Raw genomic sequence first — 21,398 nt, 5'->3', positions numbered from 1 at the left:
TTCACCTCGATGGTGGAGGCAACCAGGCCTGCCTTGGGAACCCAGGGACCTTAGCCTCAGTCTCTTCATATTTAGAAAAGGACTTTTCATATTTTGAAAAAACTGAACACAAGGAGACAGCAGCCCTTAGTGATGAATGAGGGCTGGAGCAGGTTTGGGGTGCAGCAGCTGTGTGCCAGGTGGGCGTGGGCAGGAACCTCTCAGACTCAGTTTCCTCATCCCTGAGTAACAACAAAAACAGTAACAATAAAAGTGTTGACATTTACAAGGTGTTCAAAAGATTATAGAATATTATGTGTAGAAATCAGCTGCACCATCCCTGATAAAGTCAGAACCCAAGAAATTCCAGCTCCTACTTCTTCCATCATCATCTCTAGGAAGTAAGGTTATGAGAGTTTTACTGAGCAACACTTTTTCCTCATTTCTCTTAGCAACATCACTAGTAACTTTTAAACACCAGCAAGCCAAATGTCCGATGCAAATGAAATCCTGCCCTTAAAGAACCATGGCTGGGTAGATGGGCCCAGGTGTGGGCTCCATGATGGTCAGCGGAGGGCAGGAGGCTGGATGGCCCTGGGCACTCTGCCCGGTGGGAAATTGAGCCCTCTCCTCCCAGAGACTCAGGCCAGAAGGAGGCACTGAGGTGGCCTTCCAGGAAGCAGAAGGCTAGAAGGCCTTGCAGGGGACCCTGACTAGCCTTCAGGGCAGCTGAGAGGGCTGGGCCTGTGCCAGCTTCCCTCACTTCCCCCTCTCCACAGGAGAACCTGGCAGCAGGTGGCAGTTGGGTCTGAGGCTACCAGTCACTCACCAGAGGCTGTGGGTACCTTCAATATGGCCTGTTTTGAAGAAGTGGCTCAAGTAGGAGCTTGCAGTGAGCCGAGATCACGCCACTGCACTGCAGCCTGGGTGAGAGCGAGACTCCGTCTCAAAAAATGAAAAAATAAAAAAAGGAATATGAAAAATGAATTCAGAAGTGTAATTACTTTAAAGTACACTACTTCCACTTTTGTCAGTATTTTACATTTATGTATATATTCTATAGTGGGGAGCAACTTTCTCATTATCTGGAACGTCTCACTCCAGGCCCAGGTGTGGAGGGGAGTGACAGAGGGAGACACGGGCTTGCCTGTGCTTGGGACCTCATCTGTGATGTGTTTTCTTCCACCTCCCCATGGACAGGCCCAGATGCCCTAACGATCAGCCCAGTATGGAGCCTACAGGAGTGTGAACAGAACCATCTGGCACCCAGGAAGGAAGCGGGTGCCTGGTGAACACAGGGCCAGGCCCCAGTCCCCTGTCCAGAAATGTGCTCCTTGCGGCCCAGTCTCGAGGTGGAGGTGTCTTGTGTGCACACGCAGTCCATGGTGTGTTCTCCCTGGGGGTCATCCAGCTGCACATCTAGGACAAGGTGGCCATTACTCTGGACACTGTGACAGGCAGGGGATGGGGAGATGGGGTAGCCCACGAAGCTCAGTGCCCTGCCTTGGGCCCCTTCTGCTCCGAGGCCTCCCTACTCTGGGTTCTCTGCACCCTGAGACACTGCCCTGAAGTCAGACAGAAGCAAATGAGCTCCTCTGCCAAGGCTGCCCTCTCCCATGCTGACTGATGACTCCCTAGAGGGAGACTCAGGCACCAGGGGCTGGGGACAGTTTCTTTGGGTGGATGCCCTGGAGTTCAGGCTGGCCGGTGCATCCCATTCCTCCATGTGCATGAGACAAGGCACGGCAGAAATGACACAGGCACCACCTTTTCTTCTGCATTCCTGTAAAGTGGTTTCTGCAGGTCCTGCTGATACGGTTAAGTAGCTCCACTAGGGAAGGGCTTTGGAAGCGGTGCTGGTAGGTTTGGGGTTGCGGTGAGAGGAACTACAAGGTGTCCAAAAGGTACAAGGTGTCCTACAAGTTTCCAGGGTACACCATGGAACTATAAGGAGAGGGTGGTCACTGAGCAGATGGCTGGGTGTCTGCCTACAGACCCAGAACCGATGACTTATCAGGGAGTCATGGCTGGCTGGCAGGGACTCACTGATTCAGGTGAAAGCCCGGTGTGTATACGGTGATGCAGCGTTGCAGGTCCTCAGCCATGATCACAAACAAGCAGGTGAGGTTTCCGTGCCTCCTGCAATCTTCAGAAGGTGGGTTTTGGCTGCTTATGGTGAGCACTTTCAAGCACTGCAAGGGATGCAGAAATGGCCCAGGGCAAATGCACCAGGAGTCCTAGAGTGTGGCCCTCCACCCCACCAAAGAGCCTCTTTCTTGCTCCCCCTGGCAGTCCTACATTCCAGTCACAGTTCTGGGACTGCAGGGGACACCATGGCTGCTCCTGGCTCTGTGGATGGATGGATGTACTCAGGTGGTGTGCCACTGAGGGGCTCCATCTTCAAGCCCTTCTGAGGGCCCCAAGGGCACTGTTCAGCACAAGATAAGGACATTCAGGGCCAGCTGTCTTTCTCCCCAAATGTGGTCCTGGACTTGGTACCTCCCCACACCACTCCAGTGGGAAGCCCTGGTCCTCAGCCCCTTCGTCAGTCCCTGGCCTCCATGCTCCCTGCTCTTCTGTCCAATTCCCAGCCCCAGTGCCTCGTTCACCTCCCATGTCACCCCCAGTGAAAATGCTCAGGAAGGACAAAAAGCTACCCTCAGCCCTGTTGGAGGCATCAGATGGGTCCACGTTTGTGCTCTTGTGCAGGTCTCCACCCTGGTCCACTTGGAGGTGGGCCTCACACAGAGTGTTGGGCTCTGTCGGGAAGTGGGGGGTTCCCAGGGCCCTGCACTCTGGAACAACCACCTAGCACAGAGCAGTGTTCAGGTGTGTTATCATGTGTGCTTCAATTTTCAGCTTTAGGCTTTCATTTTCACATTCCACCATGAACACTGAAATCCTGCTTTACACACACACACACACACACCCCTGCCTGTAGGTGAGCAGGGATGTTGTTTGCAAAGATCCTTCTATCAAATGCCTTTGGAGGACACCCAGGCCTTGGGAAGCCCACAAGGCCACCTCCTCTGTGTGGGCCCGTGTCTCAGGTGGGCAGGGCCGTCAGAGCTTCAGGCCTCCACACCCTCGCCCTGCTCTCCTGGGGCAGCCCCCCATGCAGCGGTGGCCTGAAGACTTCCCAGGGTCCCCAGCTTGAGCACTGCCCCTGCATGTGTTTTGTGGGAATTGGAATGGCAGTTATTTAGGGGGAGGAGAGAGGATCTATGATCAATTGTGTGTGCCGTGGAACTACAGACCTTTTCCACAATTGCTGTTAACAAGCAGAGAGAACCTGGGATCCTGAGTGACTTCTTCCTGAAAAACCTGACTCCAGTAAGAGCAGAGTTTACAACCAATGCAGTCTCACCAAACCCGCTGACGGAGCTGGATCAGGCTGACTTCTGCGCCAGGAGCTGCGGGGCTTTTTGGTTTTCTTAGGTGACTTGTCATTTGTCTTTACAGAATTCCATCGGGCTGATTTCCAGCCTGGCTTGGTACTCCCTGATATTTTTAGCATCAGGACTGTTTTTTAACCCGTGGGCCATGAATTTGGAAGGTGCAGGTGTGATGGCCTGAGAGGCAGAGCTGTGCTCCAATCCTGCCCCCACGTGCTCATCTGTGACACAGAGACCCCAGCAGGGCGGGGACCTCCAGGAGCCCTCCCCTGAGCAGGCCACCCAACTTCCAGACCAACCGCCACCTTGCACAGCACTGAGCCCTCCTGCAGCTCCTGGACACTGTGCGGAACTGAGAAGGCTCCAGTGTGTTGTCTTCTGGCTGCAGCAAGAAGCAGGTGTAATGACGCGGGACTCCGTGGCCCATGAACGCCTGGTGGATCTCCTGCTTCATCTCCTGGGGGAAGACTTCTGCCAGTGATAAGGCCCCTAGTACCTTGAGGAAGAGGCCATGTGGCAGGGAGAAAGGACGTGCTCCCTTGTCCCCAGCCCAAAATACCCAGATCCCAAGAATCAATGCCCAACATACTCAGTTTCCCACTTCTTGGCTTACATTCCAGGTCCTGGAGGTTCACACCATGCCCACCTGCTCGTGTGTGTGTGCTGGATGGAGCCTGGCCCAGCTGGCTATTCCTGAGGCCAAGTGTAACCTCTGAGCAGAGTAGGGGGACATGGAAGAACAAAGGGAGGGAAAAGAACAGCCTTATCTCCTCCCTAGCCCAGTACTCATGGCCCCAGGCAAAATGGCTTTCACCTTCCATTAGAGGAGCTCCAAGGCCCACCCCTGGAGACACAGAGGATATGAGAGGTCTTTGTCTAGTTCCCCTTTGAGTTAAAAGCATGCAAGACCTCTGGGCTGGCTCTGCCCTTGAAGACCACCCAACACCACCTCCCCTCTGGCAGATGGTGAAGTCATGGCCCAGAGAAAGGTGACTTCCCTGAAGGCAAAGAGCAAGAGTCTGGGGAGTCCTGGGACCCCTATCCCACCAGCCAGCCACTCCCACTCCTTTCCCCAAACAGGCCTGGCAGGTCCAGATGGTAGCTGTCCTCTAGCAGTGGGGCAGTGACTTAAGTCTGGACCCCATTCCCAGGTCCAGCACACTGGCTGAATGACCCTGGGCAAGGCACAGGACTCTCAGTTTCCTGCCTTTGATATGGGGTCAGAAGGATCATGGGTAAGACTGGTTATTTTAGCCTCATCCTCCCCAGCAGACTCAGGCCTGGTCTCCAGCATCCCTTCCTCCACCTCACTTGTGAGAGAAGGGCTCTATCCTGAAGGCCAGGGTCTTCACAGAAAAGCCCATGTTCTTAATGACAGTGACTTCCTGTCCTGGGGTCTTCTCTCCCAACTTGACCTCATCCAGTCTACCTTTTCTGAGTGACTTGGCTGCCCCAGCCTCCTTCTTTGAGTTCTCTGGGCAGTCCCTGTTCAAAAGCATGACTGATGGTGGCTCTGGGGGTGACAAGGATAGAGCTGAGTCAGATGGGCTTAGTTGGTGAGGGAAGGCAGTCCACCTCTCTCCCCCTCGGGGGGCATGTGCTTTATGGAACAGTGTCTGCATGCCCTCCTGAGTCTCTGCCCCAGAGTCCCACCCCACCCTTCACACCCCTGCAGTCCACTGCCTCCTCCCTCCCACATCCTGAGCCCTCCCTTCCCATCTGCTTCTCCTCCGCGCACCACAGCATGGCTGCCACCTCAGCACACTGCCCAAAGCACTCTCCCCAGGGTCACCAATGCCAGTGTTAGGGCCCAGCCCAAAGCTCTTCTCCAGCCCTGATGTGTGTGACTTCTCAGCAGCACCCCACGCCACTGCACACTCCCTCCTCCTCTTCCCTGACCAATGCAACACCCCTGTCCCTCCCTCTCCGGTTCCATCTCCTTACACCAGTCCTGAGCAGGGGATGGAAGGAGACAGCTGCCTCCCAGGCATCACATGTGGCTGGCATTTACGAATCACTGAAGACTCATCTTGTGGGGATGGGATTTACCTTCCTCCACAAACTGGCCGCTGCTCTGTGTGGGTCCCCCTTCCCTGTTGAATCACTCACCCTAAATCTCCCAAACGACTGATGGGCACCAACCTCTGTGGCCACAGCCCTGGGATGGGCATTTCTCCTGTTTTAAGAGTGCCGCTTGGAACCCCTCTAATAAGCCCACTGCTCTCTAGGTCAAGCTTGTTAAGCCAGCACTCTCAGGCACCAACCTAAAGCCAGCCTCAGTTCCTACCTGCTTCCCACCTAGCTTTAGATGCACCAAAGCACAGAAACCTGAGGACCCTGCCCCTGCCCTCCCACCTCTGTACTTCTGTCCAGGCTGCCCCTTATGTCCCATTCTTTCAGGCACACACACTCATCCTTCTAGGCCTATGGGAAATACTCCCTCTTCTCAAAAGTCCACCCGTATGACCACTGATGGCAGAATTACACCTCATCCCCCAACTTATAGGCTGTGAGGAGAACTGGGAGTAGGTGACAAAGCCTTCCAATCTTACCTAGGCACCAGGGGAACAATGACAGCCCCTCCATGCCCTTGGGACTGGGACCTCCTCTCAGAAACCCTCCAGCAAACACAGGCCTGCCTGAATGCCCACTGGGCAAATGGGGACCTGAGCCCCAGGCTGTGCCCTTCAGTCAGGCAGGCCTGCTTGGCTCGGCTGGGAGCTTAAAGTTCCCAGCTCTGAGCAGGGTCCGGGCTTCCTCCCAGACAGAACAGCTCACCTAGCTCCACCCATCCCAGCCAGCCCCACCTCCTCTTCCCTACGCAGCTCTCAGCAGTGGGGTTAGGGTGCTCTTCCCAGAACTGTGTGGGCCCAAACCAGACCCACTGGAAGCATGGAGCAGGAGCCTCGGACAAGGGATTCGCTAGTACTGAAAGGCACACCAGGGACTTGAAGAGAAGCCACTCTCCCTCCGCTGTATCCCATGACATAGAAGAACTAGGACCTCCAGGAGCTCAGATATGGTCCCCTCCCCTCCTCCTCACTCCATAAAAGCGTATTTGAGGCCCAGAAAGGTTCAGAGCCTGGCCCAAGGTCACCGGGCAGAAGAAACCCCAGATTCCCCCCCACAGCCACACCCCTACACTGCTGCACTGCCGGAAACCCTGGCCACTGCGGACCTTCAATAACTGCATCTGCTGTCACCCCTCCATGAAACTCCCAAGAACCAGGAGGATGCACAAGGGACTTCCTCTCCCTTCCGGCGACCGGACAGCCCCAGGCAGGGTAACCCCAAGCTCTTGGCAAGTGAGCAGCCCTGGCCAACAGTGAAAACCTGCCTGACTCTAATGACTGAGCAGACAGGAGGAGAAGGGGCAGCGACAGAACAGACGGGAGGAGGAGGGGCAGCCACAGAGCAGGCGGGAGGAGGAGGGGCAGCGACAGAACAGACGGGAGGAGGAGGGGCAGCCACAGAGCAGGCGGGAGGAGGAGGGGCAGCGACAGAACAGACGGGAGGAGGAGGGGCAGCCACAGAGCAGGCGGGAGGAGAAGGGGCAGCGACAGAACAGACGGGAGGAGGAGGGGCAGCCACAGAGCAGGCGGGAGGAGGAGGGGCAGCCACAGAGCAGGCGGGAGGAGGAGGGGCAGCGACAGAACAGACGGGAGGAGGAGGGGCAGCGACAGGGCAGACGGGAGGAGGAGGGGCAGCGACAGGGCAGACGGGAGGAGGAGGGGCAGCGACAGGGCAGACGGGAGGAGGAGGGGCAGCGACAGGGCAGACGGGAGGAGGAGGGGCAGAGACAGGGCAGACGGGAGGAGGAGGGGCAGCGACAGGGCAGACGGGAGGAGGAGGGGCAGCGACAGGGCAGACGGGAGGAGGAGGGGCTTGACAGGGCAGACGGGAGGAGGAGGGGCTTGACAGGGCAGACGGGAGGAGGAGGGGCAGTGACAGGGCAGACGGGAGGAGGAGGGGCAGAGACAGGGCAGACGGGAGGAGGAGGGGCAGTGACAGGGCAGACGGGAGGAGGAGGGGCAGCGACAGGGCAGACGGGAGGAGGAGGGGCTTGACAGGGCAGACGGGAGGAGGAGGGGCTTGACAGGGCAGACGGGAGGAGGAGGGGCAGTGACAGGGCAGACGGGAGGAGGAGGGGCAGAGACAGGGCAGACGGGAGGAGGAGGGGCAGAGACAGGGCAGACGGGAGGAGGAGGGGCTTGACAGGGCAGACGGGAGGAGGAGGGGCAGTGACAGGGCAGACGGGAGGAGGAGGGGCAGTGACAGGGCAGACGGGAGGAGGAGGGGCAGTGACAGGGCAGACGGGAGGAGGAGGGGCAGTGACAGGGCAGACACCAGGAGGAGGGGCAGTGACAGGGCAGACACCAGGAGGAGGGGCAGAGATCGGTTGGCTTTCAAGAAGCAGCAAGAAGAAGGGTAGATAGGAGGAGGAACTTCCCCTACCGGGTCCCCGAGAAAGGCTGCCTGACTGGCACACCCCTGGAACAAAGGGAGAAGCAGGAAGGGCCCCTGCCCATTGTGCAGCAGCGGTTTTGAGCTCTGAGATCCCGGAAGTAGGGAGGCAGAGACCTGGCCCTAGAGAAGCAGCCTGTGCTCCTTGGCCTGTCTAAAATGGGAGGCACAGAGGAGGGGAGGGAAGACAAGGCCAGGTGGCCACAGGCTCCATCCTCCCTCCCCAGGCCTGGGATCCTACCACCTGCAGAGGGCATCCATCCCCTGATCAGATTTCAGAGGCCTCCTTTTGCCCATGAGGGTCTGTGCCGCCTGTCCTCCTTACTTGGAGAGCCCTGAAGGTCTCCTCATCTCTGGGTGAAGGCCTGCGGACCTCCTCAGTGAGAGAGTAGCCAACTTGTTCAGGAGGCTTCCACTGCTCACCTGGTAGGACCCTCTCCTGGGCCCTGGGGTCTCAGGATGGCCATAGTAGCAAAGTAGCCAGCTCTGTGGCCCAGGACTGGTACCACCTGTGTTCCTCACTACTGTCTCTGCTGCTACCCTTGCCCTAATGCAGCTGGTGGGCCTGGGATGGAGCTCGAGCTGGCTTTGCACTTCAGTGGGATCCCACCTGCCAGGACAGCCCCAGGAAGGGTCCACTCCCCTTGCCTTGCATCCAGCTCTAGGTTGGCTAGAAGGATGGCTGTGGGCCAGGAGGCCACAGTGGCTCCAGGATACCAGGAAGGACAGCTATCTGCATTCGGGCCCATCTCCCTATACCCCCAGAAAGGAGCCACTGCTGGCAAGGCCACTGGGGGACAGGAGAACCCAGCGTTTGTGGTACCTGGACCCCTCAAGATTGAGGCCTAGGAGACTGATTGACAGGGCAGGTCCCAGTAGTGGGGTCTTCTGCTCAGCTTCCAACCCAGAGGGTCGGGCAGAACTGCTTTGGCAACAGTTCATGCAGACTGTGGCTCAGGCCCTGAGGGGCTGCCCCAGTCTGCCAGTCACAGGCACTGAGCATCTCCTCTGCCTTATGGGCCTAGTGGCTGGCTGGGACCTCTGGTTCCTGCTGCCTCCTGCAGGTGCCCTGACAGTCACCTCCTTCCTGAGAGTCACTGGTGCTGGTGAGAGGGAGGGGGATGGAACCCCCCATCCCTGTCTCCCAGAGGACAACTGCACTGGTCCCCCAGGCCACTGAGCTCCAACTGAGAAGCTGGTGGCTCCACCTTCCCATCTTCGCAGCCCCTTCCCCACCAGGAGGGAACCAAGTCTCTCCCAGGGGGACCACAGCTGGTAGCAAGAGACCAAGGGCAGCTCAGCTGTAGAGAGGGAGCATGCCCAGCTCACCAGGGTGCCTCGCCTGTCCCTCTACTGTGCTGCCAAGCCCCCATCAGGACAGCTCTGGCATTCATCCTAACCAGGTGAAGTGGGAGCCAGGCTCTCCCTCCATCCCTGCCCCTCCAGGCCCAGGGACCCAGGGTCCTCTCTACACTCCCACCAAGGGTTCTGGGCCTCATACAATGACCAGATGGGAAGAAGGGCCAGGCCTAGGCAGAACCCCTCTCCTACCCCTTCCCCAGATTGAAAAAGAAATAGGTCATTTCACATGTCATAATTTTGTATAAATATGTGTAAGAAATTTATTGAAAACCCATATGAATTAATAAGTTAATCAGATACAATCAGATACAACATCAAGATACAAAGTTAAATTGTACTATTGCATAAAATCAGTTATTCTAAACATTAAATGAAGACAAAATTTCCATTGATAAAAGCATCAGAAAGGAAGAAATACTCAGAAATAAATGTAGCAAAATAAATGCAATGACTTTATGGTGAAAAATTATTCCAAAATGCTAAAAGTAATCAAAAAACTGAATATGTTGAGTGACGTCAATATTCAAGAATAACAATACTTACTATTAACATCAAAATACTAAAAGCTGCTTCTATAGATTCAATGCAAATTCCCTAGTTTTGTCAATAAAAATTGTAAAGCTCTTCCTAAAATGCATGTGGATATGCAACCAAAATAAAATAAATGCAATTTTTAAAAAAAGAAAACAAAATTTAATGACTTGCCCTGCCAATATCTTTTTATTTTTGTTTTTTTAGCAACAGGGTCTTGCTCTGTCACCTTGACTGGAGTTCAGTGACACAATCACAGCTCGCTGCATCCTGGAACTCCTGGGCTCAAGCGAGCTTCCCACCTCAGCCTCAGGAGTAGCTGGGACTACAAGTGCATGCCACTCATTCTGCTAACGTTGTTTTTTCTTGTAGAGATGGGATCTTGGTGTGTTGCCCAGGCTAGTCTCAAACTCCTGGGATCAAGCAATTATCCTGCTTCGGCCTCGCAAAATGCTTGGATTACAAGTGTGAGCCACCATGCCTACACAACCAATATCAATCTTTATTGTAGTGTTATAGTCTGGTACTAACATGAGTATAGATTCATGTAGGCGAATAGGACAGAAGGGCAACTAATAAACATTAATTTATGATAAATTGATTGTGTCACAGATGCCAAGAAATTGTAATAGGAAAATAAATATAATTTCAAAAAATTTTGCTGGGAAAACTAAATATTCACTTTGCAATAGGATAAGGTGGACCCCTAACTCAAACCGCAGCTGCCCAAAAATACTCAAAAAAGGATAATCTATCAACATGTAAGAGGTAAAACACAAAATTCTTTGGAGAAATCATACAGTTAATATTTGTATTCTTGGATTACATAAATATGTCTAAGATATTATACCAAAGACACATTTTTTTAAAAAAAGATGAATTACACTTTATTGAATGGGAAACTTTTGTTCTTAGAACATCAAAAAGAAGATGAAAAGCTATGCTGCTTAATGGGAGAAAATATTTTAAATTGTATATGTGATTTGGGTATATTAGAGTTTATAAAGAATATTTTTAATACATATATATAATCTCATTTATATATGGAATCTTAAAAACTAAACCCAGAGAAGCTAGTGTGTCGAGTATATAAAAAACTCTTATTAGTCAACAATGAAACAACTATTGACCAACTAAAAATGGACAAAATATTTGAATAGACATTTTCCATAGAAGATACACAATTTGCCAATTTGCTCTATTTCATGAATTGCTAAAAAAAAATACAAGTCATACCACAATTAATACTAATTGGGACCCACTAGACAGGCTATAGCAAAGATACAATGACAAATGTTAGAAAAGAAGTGGAGAATATGGAACTCACATATGCTCTAAATAGGAATATAAAATATTCTGCCACCTTGAAAACAAAACAATACGAAATGAAATTGTGGCTATCCCTCAAAATGTTGCACATGAAATCACTATGGGACACAGAAATTCTAACCCAAAGTAAGTGTGCAAAGCAAATGAAATTCCTATAATCATACAAAGACTCTATGAATGCTCATAACATGTGGTTATGTCCATGCAGTAGAACGCTACTTGCCATCCAAGAAGAATGATATGATGCAAGCTACAACAGAAGTGAAACCCAAAAATATTAGGCTAAGTGAAGGAAACCAGACCCAAAAGACCACATAATTCATGATCCTGGCTATTAGAAACTCTGATAATAGGCTCATCTATAGAGACATAAAATTGATTGTTGTCTAGATCTGACACAGCAAAGGTGAATGCAAATAGGATGCATTTTCCTCTTAAAAGATACAAATATTCTAAACTTAGGTGGTAATTAAGCTCGCATGGCTCTGTAAGTATACTAAACAGCTTGGAGTTGTACTTAAAATATGTGATCATATTATATAAAATGTACCTCAGTAAAGCGTTTTAAAAAATCAACACTAAGGTTGTTTTAGACTTTCAGAAACCCCAGTCACAGATTGTGAAAATGAAATCTCTTTCTTGTCCATTTCAAAGCATAATAAAAGGGAGGCAGCAAGCTAACACGCAAAGGTTTGGTCACCGATGCAGGGGTATTAATGGGCAGGAACCATGTGATTCGTTTAACCAGGTCAGAGAAGCAAAATAAATGATAGTAATTTATTGAAGACCACTCTGACTCGCAGATTGTTAGCAATGTGAAAGCTGTACTCATAGGGCTGGGCATATTTCTTATCAAACACAGCTCAAAAGAGCCGTCTCACAGAAAGGTTATCAACGACTCTCCTCTCCGCAGGTGCCTGGAGTTTTACAGTTGTCTACCGCCAGTCCTAAAACTGCATCTAGTCATTCATTCGAAACCCAATGTAACACTCAAATCCAACACCAAACCCCACATTTCATGACTATCACATTCAATAATTTGCCTCGTTTTTTCTTCAATTTTTGGCCAGCCCTCTGCATTCCCTCTGTTTGTAGCCCTACCTGGCGCCGCTGGTTCTGGAGCAAAATTGTCCACCTCGGGAGCTCGGGCTGCGGGTCCGTGTTCTGCACGGGGCGCCCTCGTTGGCCTCGTTGGCCCGCGCAAGAGCTGTGGGGCTGGCTTGGCCCTCGCAGGGCACAGACGGCCCCTGACAGTCCCAGGAGCCCGCGGTCGCGCCCCAGGGGCTCGGATCTGCGCGGAAACTGCGCTTGGCAGAGAAGGAGGAGGGGGACGCCCATCCCACCCTCCGCTCTGCACTGTCGGCCAAGAAAACCCAATTCCAATTCCGAAATAAAAGGATGCAGAGGTGTGCCACTAGCTCTGTCCCTTCCTGCTGCAGGCCCTAAAGGGGTGGCCCCGCTATCCCCAAGGCTCTAGGAGCTTCCCCACCCAGGAGTCCCGAGACTCCCCCAAACTGCATTTGCCAAGCTCCAGTGAGGCAGGCGGGAGCCCAGGCCTCCTGGCCGAGTGGAGCGTGGCGGTGGAGAGCAGGGAGCCGGTTTCATTTCCTTCCTCCGGGACCCAGGAAGGTCTGGCGCCAGGAGAATACCCGGCCCCGGGTAGGGGCGACCTCAGGAGCTCCAAGCATCTGTCTCCCAGAAGCCCTACAGAAGGGCCCTGCAAGACCTGACCTGCTGAGGTCCCTTCCTTCCACCCTTTACCCTTCGGGGGACCGGTTATTCCCCTGTGAGCCCCACTAGGTTATTCCTGGGCACCCCGCATTGGCCTCGGTCTTAGAGCACCCTCGAGTTTTCCCAGCCCAGAACATGGGGACTCCACAATTATTCCCCTCCAAAGACTCCTTCCATACCTGTCTCCTGGCATCAGCGACGCTGACACACCACGGAGACCGCCCAGGCTGCCCCCTTCCCGGCCCCAGCCACCTCGGAGTCTCCACAATGACTTCCCCAGGTCAAGGACTGTGCTGAGACCCTGCACAGCGACCCCGACGCAGAGGATAACCCTCCAGCACTCCCTCAGACATCCCGCCCACCCTACAGGGGAGACCAGGCCCCACCCTCCACTCAGGCCATGGCTTCCTGCAACTACCCCTACAAAGATGCTTTTCCGGAGACCCCGCACAGGGCGGGTCACACAGGGGCGACCCTATGAATCCCTCCCCAGACATCCTCGGGCCCTCTCCACAGGGAGACCGCACAAGCGGAGAACTCCCCTGGAGAGGATCCCCAGACACCGTCCTCACAGCCACCACAACCAGAAAGACCCAAGGGAGAATCGTGGCCACCAAACCCGTGTCCACACACGCACTCCTCAAGGCCGCCATCTCCAGGACCCCCACTCATGGCCACCTCACCCCATGGTGACCTCAAAATGCTCTCCCTGCATTGCAGGGAAAAGAAAGGGAGAGTCCAGCCAAACTTCTCAAAGGAGAATCTATTTTCCTTTCATTTGTTATGCGCTGGAGCTCAAGTGCAGAGCAAGAAGGGTTTCATAGAAAATTTCAAGTTCTTATGTATAGGTTTGCATGGAAATTTAAACATTTAATGATAGGGATAATAGATAATAAACCCATCCTAAATACATTATCACCAGGCTTCAGTAATTCTTATTTTGCCATTTATTTTCAACTATCAACTCCAAATATCCTAGCAGTACTTTAAATCATATCATTAATTTTGGAAGAATTAAAGTAAGTATATCTAACAGGTGAAGATAAGAAAGAAAATATCATTATCACATCTAATACAATTTTTAACAGACCAATTTGTGTATTCACCAAAGAGTAGACTCTACAATCACTGAAGGCTTTGCATGAAGTGTTTTCATAGGTTTAGTCTAATATTTCATCTTCAGAGACAAAATGTCAATATATGAAAATATTCAATTACATATAAAGGGCCATAGATTATGGTTGGAAGAGGAAGTCACAAATCGATAGTGGGATATTCCAAACCACTGCACTGTGAAAGTAAACACAAGAAAGAAAATAAGGATTCCTATTGTTCCTGATAAAAGGAAAGGAAAGGTAACTCCCAGAGAGCCACTCCCTCACTTTGCCATATTCAAAAGTCTAGAACAAGCCACAGGTTTGGCCGTACCCAAGGAAAGATGAGGATTCAGGGTGTAACAAAAGACAGCAGGGATCATGGGGCATCTCAGATTTCTGCCCCCAACATCCACCCTTGCACTAAAACTTGATCTAACATCTCACATTGGTGGGGATCTGGTGTTCTTGTAAGAAAAAAAAATAGTCTCAGAAAGTGTTTCCCTTGTAGTCTCTGAGGCAGTTGATCCTCAGCACTTTCTATTTTGGAAGCCAGAAAATTCTTTCTTGATTGAAAAGGGGGGCAGTCCTTTGCACCACAGGATTCCCATTGTGGACTGCATGTCAGTGGGTGCCACCAGTTATTACAACCAATGTCTGGGCAAACTTCCTCAGGATGCAGAAGCCACTCCCATGAGAACCGCTGTTCCTCTCCATATTTGAACTGACTGACAGATGCAGGCAGCACCAGCAATCTCTTGAACCACTGCGGTGCACTGGAAAATGTGAGTTGTGGTGTTTCCCTGTGTTAAAATTATTGAGGGGCTTTTGTTTTGTTGACAAGTGCTGAGACCATACAATGCACCAGGGCAAGATTAGCTGGGAAAATGATCTTCTGATAACATTTTGAACCCAGATGCTCCTCCTCCTTTGTTGTTTTCCTGGAACTGGGTAAATTCAGTTTTCACTTCCGTAGCTCCCCTAACAATCCCAAGGTCAGGTCTTCTGCTGCTTCCCTAGGTGGTGTGACCATTATCGGCCTGGGGGAAGACGAGCTGATTTCATCTCTTCCTTCATAACCATGATATGGGGGCCTCATTTCACACACACAGATTCCCTCCAAAGACTAGATGAGCAGGCCTGAGCTACCCTGGTGCTTGGCGTAATGAGAGCCTTGCCCCGATGCCACTCTCTCTTCCCACAATTGTTTTTTGGGCCCTCATGCATTCAGTGCCTCAGTGGACAGAGAACCAAACCCAGGTACTTTCACAAATGTGGAGCCAATTCTAAAGTTTTTTGAGCTCCAGCTCAGCTCAGACCACTGACACCTGCTTGAGACTGTGGGTGACTGTGGACACCACTGGCACCTGCTTAAGACTGTGGGTGACTGTAGACTCTGAGCTGGGATGTGCTGTGTCCATGTGACACTCTTCCTCCCCAAGAGTTGTTCAGGAAGGTGGTGCCCTAGGAATGCCATCTGGAACCAGTGGAAGAGGAAGGGCAGGAAGCACCTGGCACCCACTGTTCATACCACCATGACCCATCCACACTGTGGTAACTGAGAGATGTTTCCTCTTGATGGAAGATGTTTCCTCTTGATGAAAATCCTAAACACTAACAATAACAACAAAAAACAAAAAAGAAAAAAAATAAAATCCTAATTTTTTTTTCTGGCAGGACAAGTATTTTCTCGTCTTTATAGTTGAGAAGTTCAGGATGTTATAAGGCTAATTTCTCTCTTTAAGATAAGATGGCATTAGGGCACCGAATACCAATGAAATTCATGCTGACAGCCCTTTTCATAGCAGCGGCATCTTGATGTAAGTCTTTGTATTCACATGGCCGTGACATAGCCTAGGAAAGTCATTCAAAGAGAAAACAGGTACAATGTTAAAAAGGGTTCCAACATGTTTTAAAAGGCATTGCTGATGAGAAGCCACACATACAGATTTCTTTAGATGCTTCTTCACAGCTGCTTTGGCTGAGGTTTACACTGCCAGGTCCTGAGGATGCTACTCCCTGCCCATTCACTAAGGTGAGCTCCTTTAAGGGCTATGAATAGATTGCCAGAACCAAGAGGAATTTATTTTATTAAGTTATTTTAAAATTGTGCTCATCGCTTGATGACACTGTCACAAAAAAATAAAATAGGACTCCCAAAGATTTCAAGAGTATTGTGACAAGCACCTAACAACAATATCTTCTGTTACCTGTGCACTTGTTCCTTCGACATAATAAACATGCACTTGTGCCAAAACAGCCATTTACTCAGCGATTCAAATTCTACCCAATCCTGATTAGTTACCAAATACTCAAAGCAAATTTTAATGAGGCAGGTGTGCTCTGGGCTGTCTTGGAACATCTAAGAAGTCTCATGAGTGGAACACCAAAAGGTGCTACTTTACTTGCACATTGTGGTAGAAAAGTGTATTATTCTAAAGTACCACCAAGATACCAGAGAAAGTGGCAATTTTAAAAGTGTCGATTTCAGTGGTAATTTTCCTGTATACTCACCAAGAGTCATAAGCCATAAATCATATGTTGCCCCATGAAAGTTACCATTTTCATTAAAAACCTATGTCCTTCCTACCCAGTATTTGAAACACTGGCACCTTATACAGTCTAAGTACAAGTCTCTCAGCCACTTCTGCTTTGTCTAATAAACTCATGGGACTGCACTGTGCTATATACAGTAGATGATAACATGAATTTGCAAACTGCATAAGTAAAAGACAGTCAAGAGTGGTAAGTGTACTGTGTATGTAGATATAATTAGGAATACAACTGCATTTATTCACATATTGTTATGTGAATGGGTAGAGGTTATAAATAAAACCCATTAAGAACAGACTAAATTTAATTAACAATGTGGTCACAGCATAAAGGATATCAATAAATTTTTAAGAATATGGATCCTTGACCGGGCATGGTGGCTCATGCCTGTATTCCCAGCACTTTGGGAGACTGATGTGGGTGAATCACCTGAGGTCAGGAGTTAGAGACCAGCCTGACCAACATGGAGAAACCCTGTCTCTACTAAAAATACAAAATTAGCCAGTGGTGGCACATGCCTGTAACCCCAGCTACTCAGGAGGCTGAGGCAGGAGAATCACTGGAACCTGGGAGGCGGAGGTTGCAGTGAGCTGAGATCTCACCATTGCACTCCAGCTTGGGCAACAAAAGTGAAACTCTGTCTCAATAAACAAACAAATAAATAAAATAATATGGATCCTTGTATAAACCATAAAAGGAAAGAAATATGTTGCCTAAGAAATAAGTTTTTTGGTCTGTTAATTTTAAGCCTTTCATTTTCCTAAACGCTACTTAATATGATTTTGTCACAGATGTTGGCTTCTGTGGCTGATGGTAAACTCTGCTAAGTGACTTCACATCCTTACCTTCAGTCTCCGGGCTTTATCTTTGTGAAGAAAATGAAATAGAAAATACACGTCATGGTCATTTGCCAAGGCACGCAGGTCAAAGTAGTATTTTACATAAACACTGGCAGACACATGAATATTAAACTCAAGTAGCTCCAAAAAACACTTCTCCATCTTGCTCCTGGGGTAGAAGAAACACAATTAAACCAACATAGGACAGTTCTAGTCAAGCGGGTTATCTTTAAAAATATCCTTCTGAGCTACTGGGATGCTCTAAATTCTGTTTTGAAACAAATAAAGGCTGCCTGGTTGGGTTCCCACACTAATGTCCAAGCAAGACACAGCTGCTTGGGGTATCTTCTGCCTCCCAGCACCCCAAGTTTGGGATGAGGGAAAGGTGGAAGCCTCTTCTGCATTCATGCTGCTGACTCGGGGCTCATTCTTCAGAGTTCCCTTAGGGCAGCTGCACAACTCAAACTCCGTGCTCATTCACGAGCCCCGCAATAGCAATCCCATGACAGGAATGACGGGTGCCATTTATCAGCTCTGAAGGACCTCCAGGCATTTTTACCAGGATGACAACAGGAAGGGGCTTACTGAAGAAGAGAAGCACCAACAAGAGGACTGGGCGCATCTCCATGGCCACAAGTGGACCCATGGAGAACCAGCCTATTATTTCAGAGGGGGAAAAAATCTAAGGCTACAGGGAGGATTCATCCCAAATAAATACATAAGCAAGCTACATTCCATGGCAACAAGAATCCCCTTCCCTCTGCTCCAGCACACAAGGCTATGTCAAGGGGGCATAACGCAAGATTCTGCTCATCTTAGTACTATGAAGAGGTGAAACTGCCACTATGACGGGGCAAGGATAATCTTTAATCTTCAAAGTCTGAAAGGCAGAAAAATCAAGGAGAGACATTTTGGCTAGACTAAACCCATTTTATGATGTGATTTCTAGGAGGGCCCTGGCCTTGTACACGCAGTGTTGCTCCTGAGTTGGGAATGCAACCCTGAAGTGCTCAGCATCTGTCACCCCTGGCCAGAGTGGGTTGTGGGAAGTTGAATGTACTGGGAGAGGAAAGGGTTGGGAGCCGTCCTCTGCCATATGGTCATCCAGCCATCCTCACCAAGGCTAAATTAATAGGCACACAGAGTAAATCTGGTTGCTTTCAAGTAACCTGTGTCATGAGTTAATTGCTTAAAAATAATCAGTATCTGAATAATACATTTAGTTTCTTGGTTTGAAAGCTTTGATATTTTACCCACTGGCTAAGTCAACAAATGCCTGATGTTTTCCTGTAAGGGGGACAGTTAGACCATGAGCCAAGATGTGGTGATCTCATTTGCTGAACTTAAAACCCAGCTGAACCTAATTCCAAAATTAATTTCCTGTTCACATGTCCATAAGTCTATAGAAATGTAAATCAAATAATATTTGAATAGACAGCTGATCAGGATCTGACTTACTACAGGAATTAATAGCACTTCATAATCCCTTTTTATTTTCTCCACCAGTACATTGTAACTGTGTAGAAATACAGTACTTTACAGAATTAACATGTCTCTTAATAGAGGTTTACTCACTGAAGAAAAGCATTCTGTACATAGAACATGCATCTTCTGGGCTTTGTGGTTTTTTATAATGGCTAGATGATTGAAGAGCATAACCTTTACAGACACAGCAAACTTTCTGAATAATGGCTACTCAGTTTAACTTACTCTTTAGAAAGGAAACATATTCTAGGAAGACATATAGATGTTGGAAATTTTTAAGAAAAATCCGACAGACACCAATTTTTAACTACTAAATTTACACTCAAAATGGGACCATTGCAAACAGTCAACAGCAGGGGCTGAGACAAATGTCTATTAAATGCTTTGACATATGCTTTTCTATGTCCCAAGATCATAAACAGAAGCAGCCTGTTCGGAGCATAGCTCCTGGTGTTTCTCCATTCACACAGCAACAGCACTGTTTGGAACTGGTCTTCTTGGAGCTGGGCTCTGCCCCCACTGCTCCTGGAGCTCACTTCTGTGGAAACCTGCACAGATCCCTGCATGCGCTCTGATCCTGTGACTAGAACTCAGAGCCCCAGCCAGCTGAGGTGCAGGTTTTGAGAACAATTCAGCTGTTCATGATTATAAATTTGAAACCACCTTTGCAAAAATTGTAACTGAGAAAATCATGACAGTGAAAGAGAGCTGATTTAACTGACTTTATCTTGCTTCTAACCTCCAAGCTGTCCTTGTTCATTCCTAGGCAGAGGCCAAACTAACTTCAGGAGAAACATAGTTTATAGTTTAGCTTGGAAACAAAGACAGTAACACCCCTTTCCCAAAACAAATCTGCTTCCTGCCTGGGGACTGGACTGCCTTTCCAGAACTAACAAATTAGCCACAAGATTAGAAAGTATGGTTGAGGAGTCATGCAGCTGAAGCCTGCAAGAGTCTGAACCTCCCCATATTGCTCCTGGGAATCACATCACTATTGTGAAACCTAAGACCAGAACTTGAGATATTTTGCAGACCCTGCACTGGGATCAGGTGGCACCACCTCAGTCAATAAACTTGGCCCATCCGGTTTTGTGGCCCCCACCCAGGAGCCGACTCAGTGCAGGAGGACAGCTTCAACTCCCTCTGATTCCTCTCTGATCTGACCAATCAGCACTCCCCTCTTTCTGACCCCCTACCCACCAAATTATTCTTTTAAAAACCATCCCAGAGTTTCTAGGAGACTAATTTGAGTAATAGTAGAACGCTGGACTCCCATACAGCTGCCTCTGTGTGAATTAAACTATTTATTGCAATTCCCTTGTCTTAATCAGCTCTGGCTAGGCAGCAGGCAAGGAGAACTCAGGCAGTCACAAATCTTGCTTTCTTCAAGGGACCAGTTTACAAAAGGATGACTATGATCAAAGCCACTTTAGCGTTTGGAACTTCCAAAGTACTTCCGTTTGTTTCAAATTCATTTGCTGTCACACTCTTTGTTAAAATGGCTATCAGAAATATCACCATGATCACTTGGTTTACACTATTAGCAAAGTGGTGGCAAAAATGGTTTTTTGTTTTTCTTTTTGAGACAAGGTCTGGCTCCTTCACCCAGGGCTAGAGTGCCGTGATGTGAACACAGTTAACTACAGCCTCAACTTCCCAGGCTCAGGCAATTCTCCTGCCTCAGACTCCCAAGTAGCTGGGACTACTACAGAAGCCTGCCGCCATGCCCAGCTAATTTTTTTAAAAAACATTTGGTACAGACAGGCTTCACTGTGTCACCCAGCAGGACTTCAACTCCTGAGCTTAAGCGATCCACTCACCTCAGCCTCACGAAGTGCTGGGATTACAGGCATGAGCCACTGAGCTCAGCCGCAAAGGGGTGATTTTTAAACATAGATATACCCTGAGGTATATCTACAATAGACACTGTATCTTCAATTGTAGACGTACACTGAGGTGATTGTGAATGACAGTCTTATCTGGAGTCATAAGTAAAAGTCACAACACTAACTCGTGCCAATACCTGGCATGATCTTGATCTGCTGCTGCTGCTCAATGTAAACAAAACTGCTCCCTTGTCTTGCACAGATGCAGCCCACACAGCTGACTTGACTGTTTAGTGGGCATCCACGAAGGCTCTGCTAGAAATGCCTCCCTGCTCACCCTGCCTCCCAGCTCCAGGGCCCTTCCCTTCACAGCAGTCATGAGGCCGGATTGGAAGGGAGCCCTGGTGAAGCTGTGTTTCAGTGTCATGTTGGTGCATCTGGGAGGAACCCCATGACTCTGCAAGGCTCCTCACATGGTCATGGACAATTCCAGGCCCAAAGAGTGCTGCTGCAGATGTCTGAGTACCCATGGAGACTTGAGAGTGTGGTGGGCATGTGGTGATGCCCCAGAATGCTTCTCAAGCTGCGTGGCGAACGCTGGAGCTTCTAACTCATCAGATCAATTTCAAAACATATGTAACACTCTCAATGGGTAGGGGCCAGGGCACAGGAATCTGTGGCTATTTAACTTCATATCTCAAAGATCCTATGAAAATAGATCTTCAGATAAAAGGGGGAAGAAAGGACCAGCAAAAGCAAATACCCAATGGGTGATTGAAGTTGAAGCCATAACTTCCCCATAGTCCAGAG

At 49.5% G+C, this 21,398-nt stretch overlaps 1 protein-coding gene across 1 annotated transcript in view; it reads right to left on the bottom strand.

Annotated features, from left to right (window-relative positions):
* Window positions 1-1,625: 1,625 nt before the first annotated feature.
* LOC114674380 (putative cyclin-Y-like protein 3) overlaps window positions 1,626-21,398 on the bottom strand; it is a 38,031-nt gene continuing 18,258 nt past the window's right edge. The window contains 7 exon segments of the mRNA XM_077984764.1: window positions 1,626-1,865; window positions 3,662-3,735; window positions 3,738-3,871; window positions 5,880-5,926; window positions 13,154-13,178; window positions 14,663-14,688; window positions 17,284-17,446. Of these exon segments, the coding sequence (XP_077840890.1) occupies window positions 1,626-1,865; window positions 3,662-3,735; window positions 3,738-3,871; window positions 5,880-5,926; window positions 13,154-13,178; window positions 14,663-14,688; window positions 17,284-17,446 (709 nt within the window).

The sequence above is a fragment of the Macaca mulatta genome, chromosome 20 (genome assembly GCF_049350105.2).
Source record: "Macaca mulatta isolate MMU2019108-1 chromosome 20, T2T-MMU8v2.0, whole genome shotgun sequence".
In the NCBI taxonomy this organism is placed as follows: Eukaryota; Metazoa; Chordata; class Mammalia; order Primates; family Cercopithecidae; genus Macaca; species Macaca mulatta.
Note: the sequence above shows the minus strand (reverse complement) of the source record. Positions and strands in the feature narration are given on the sequence as shown.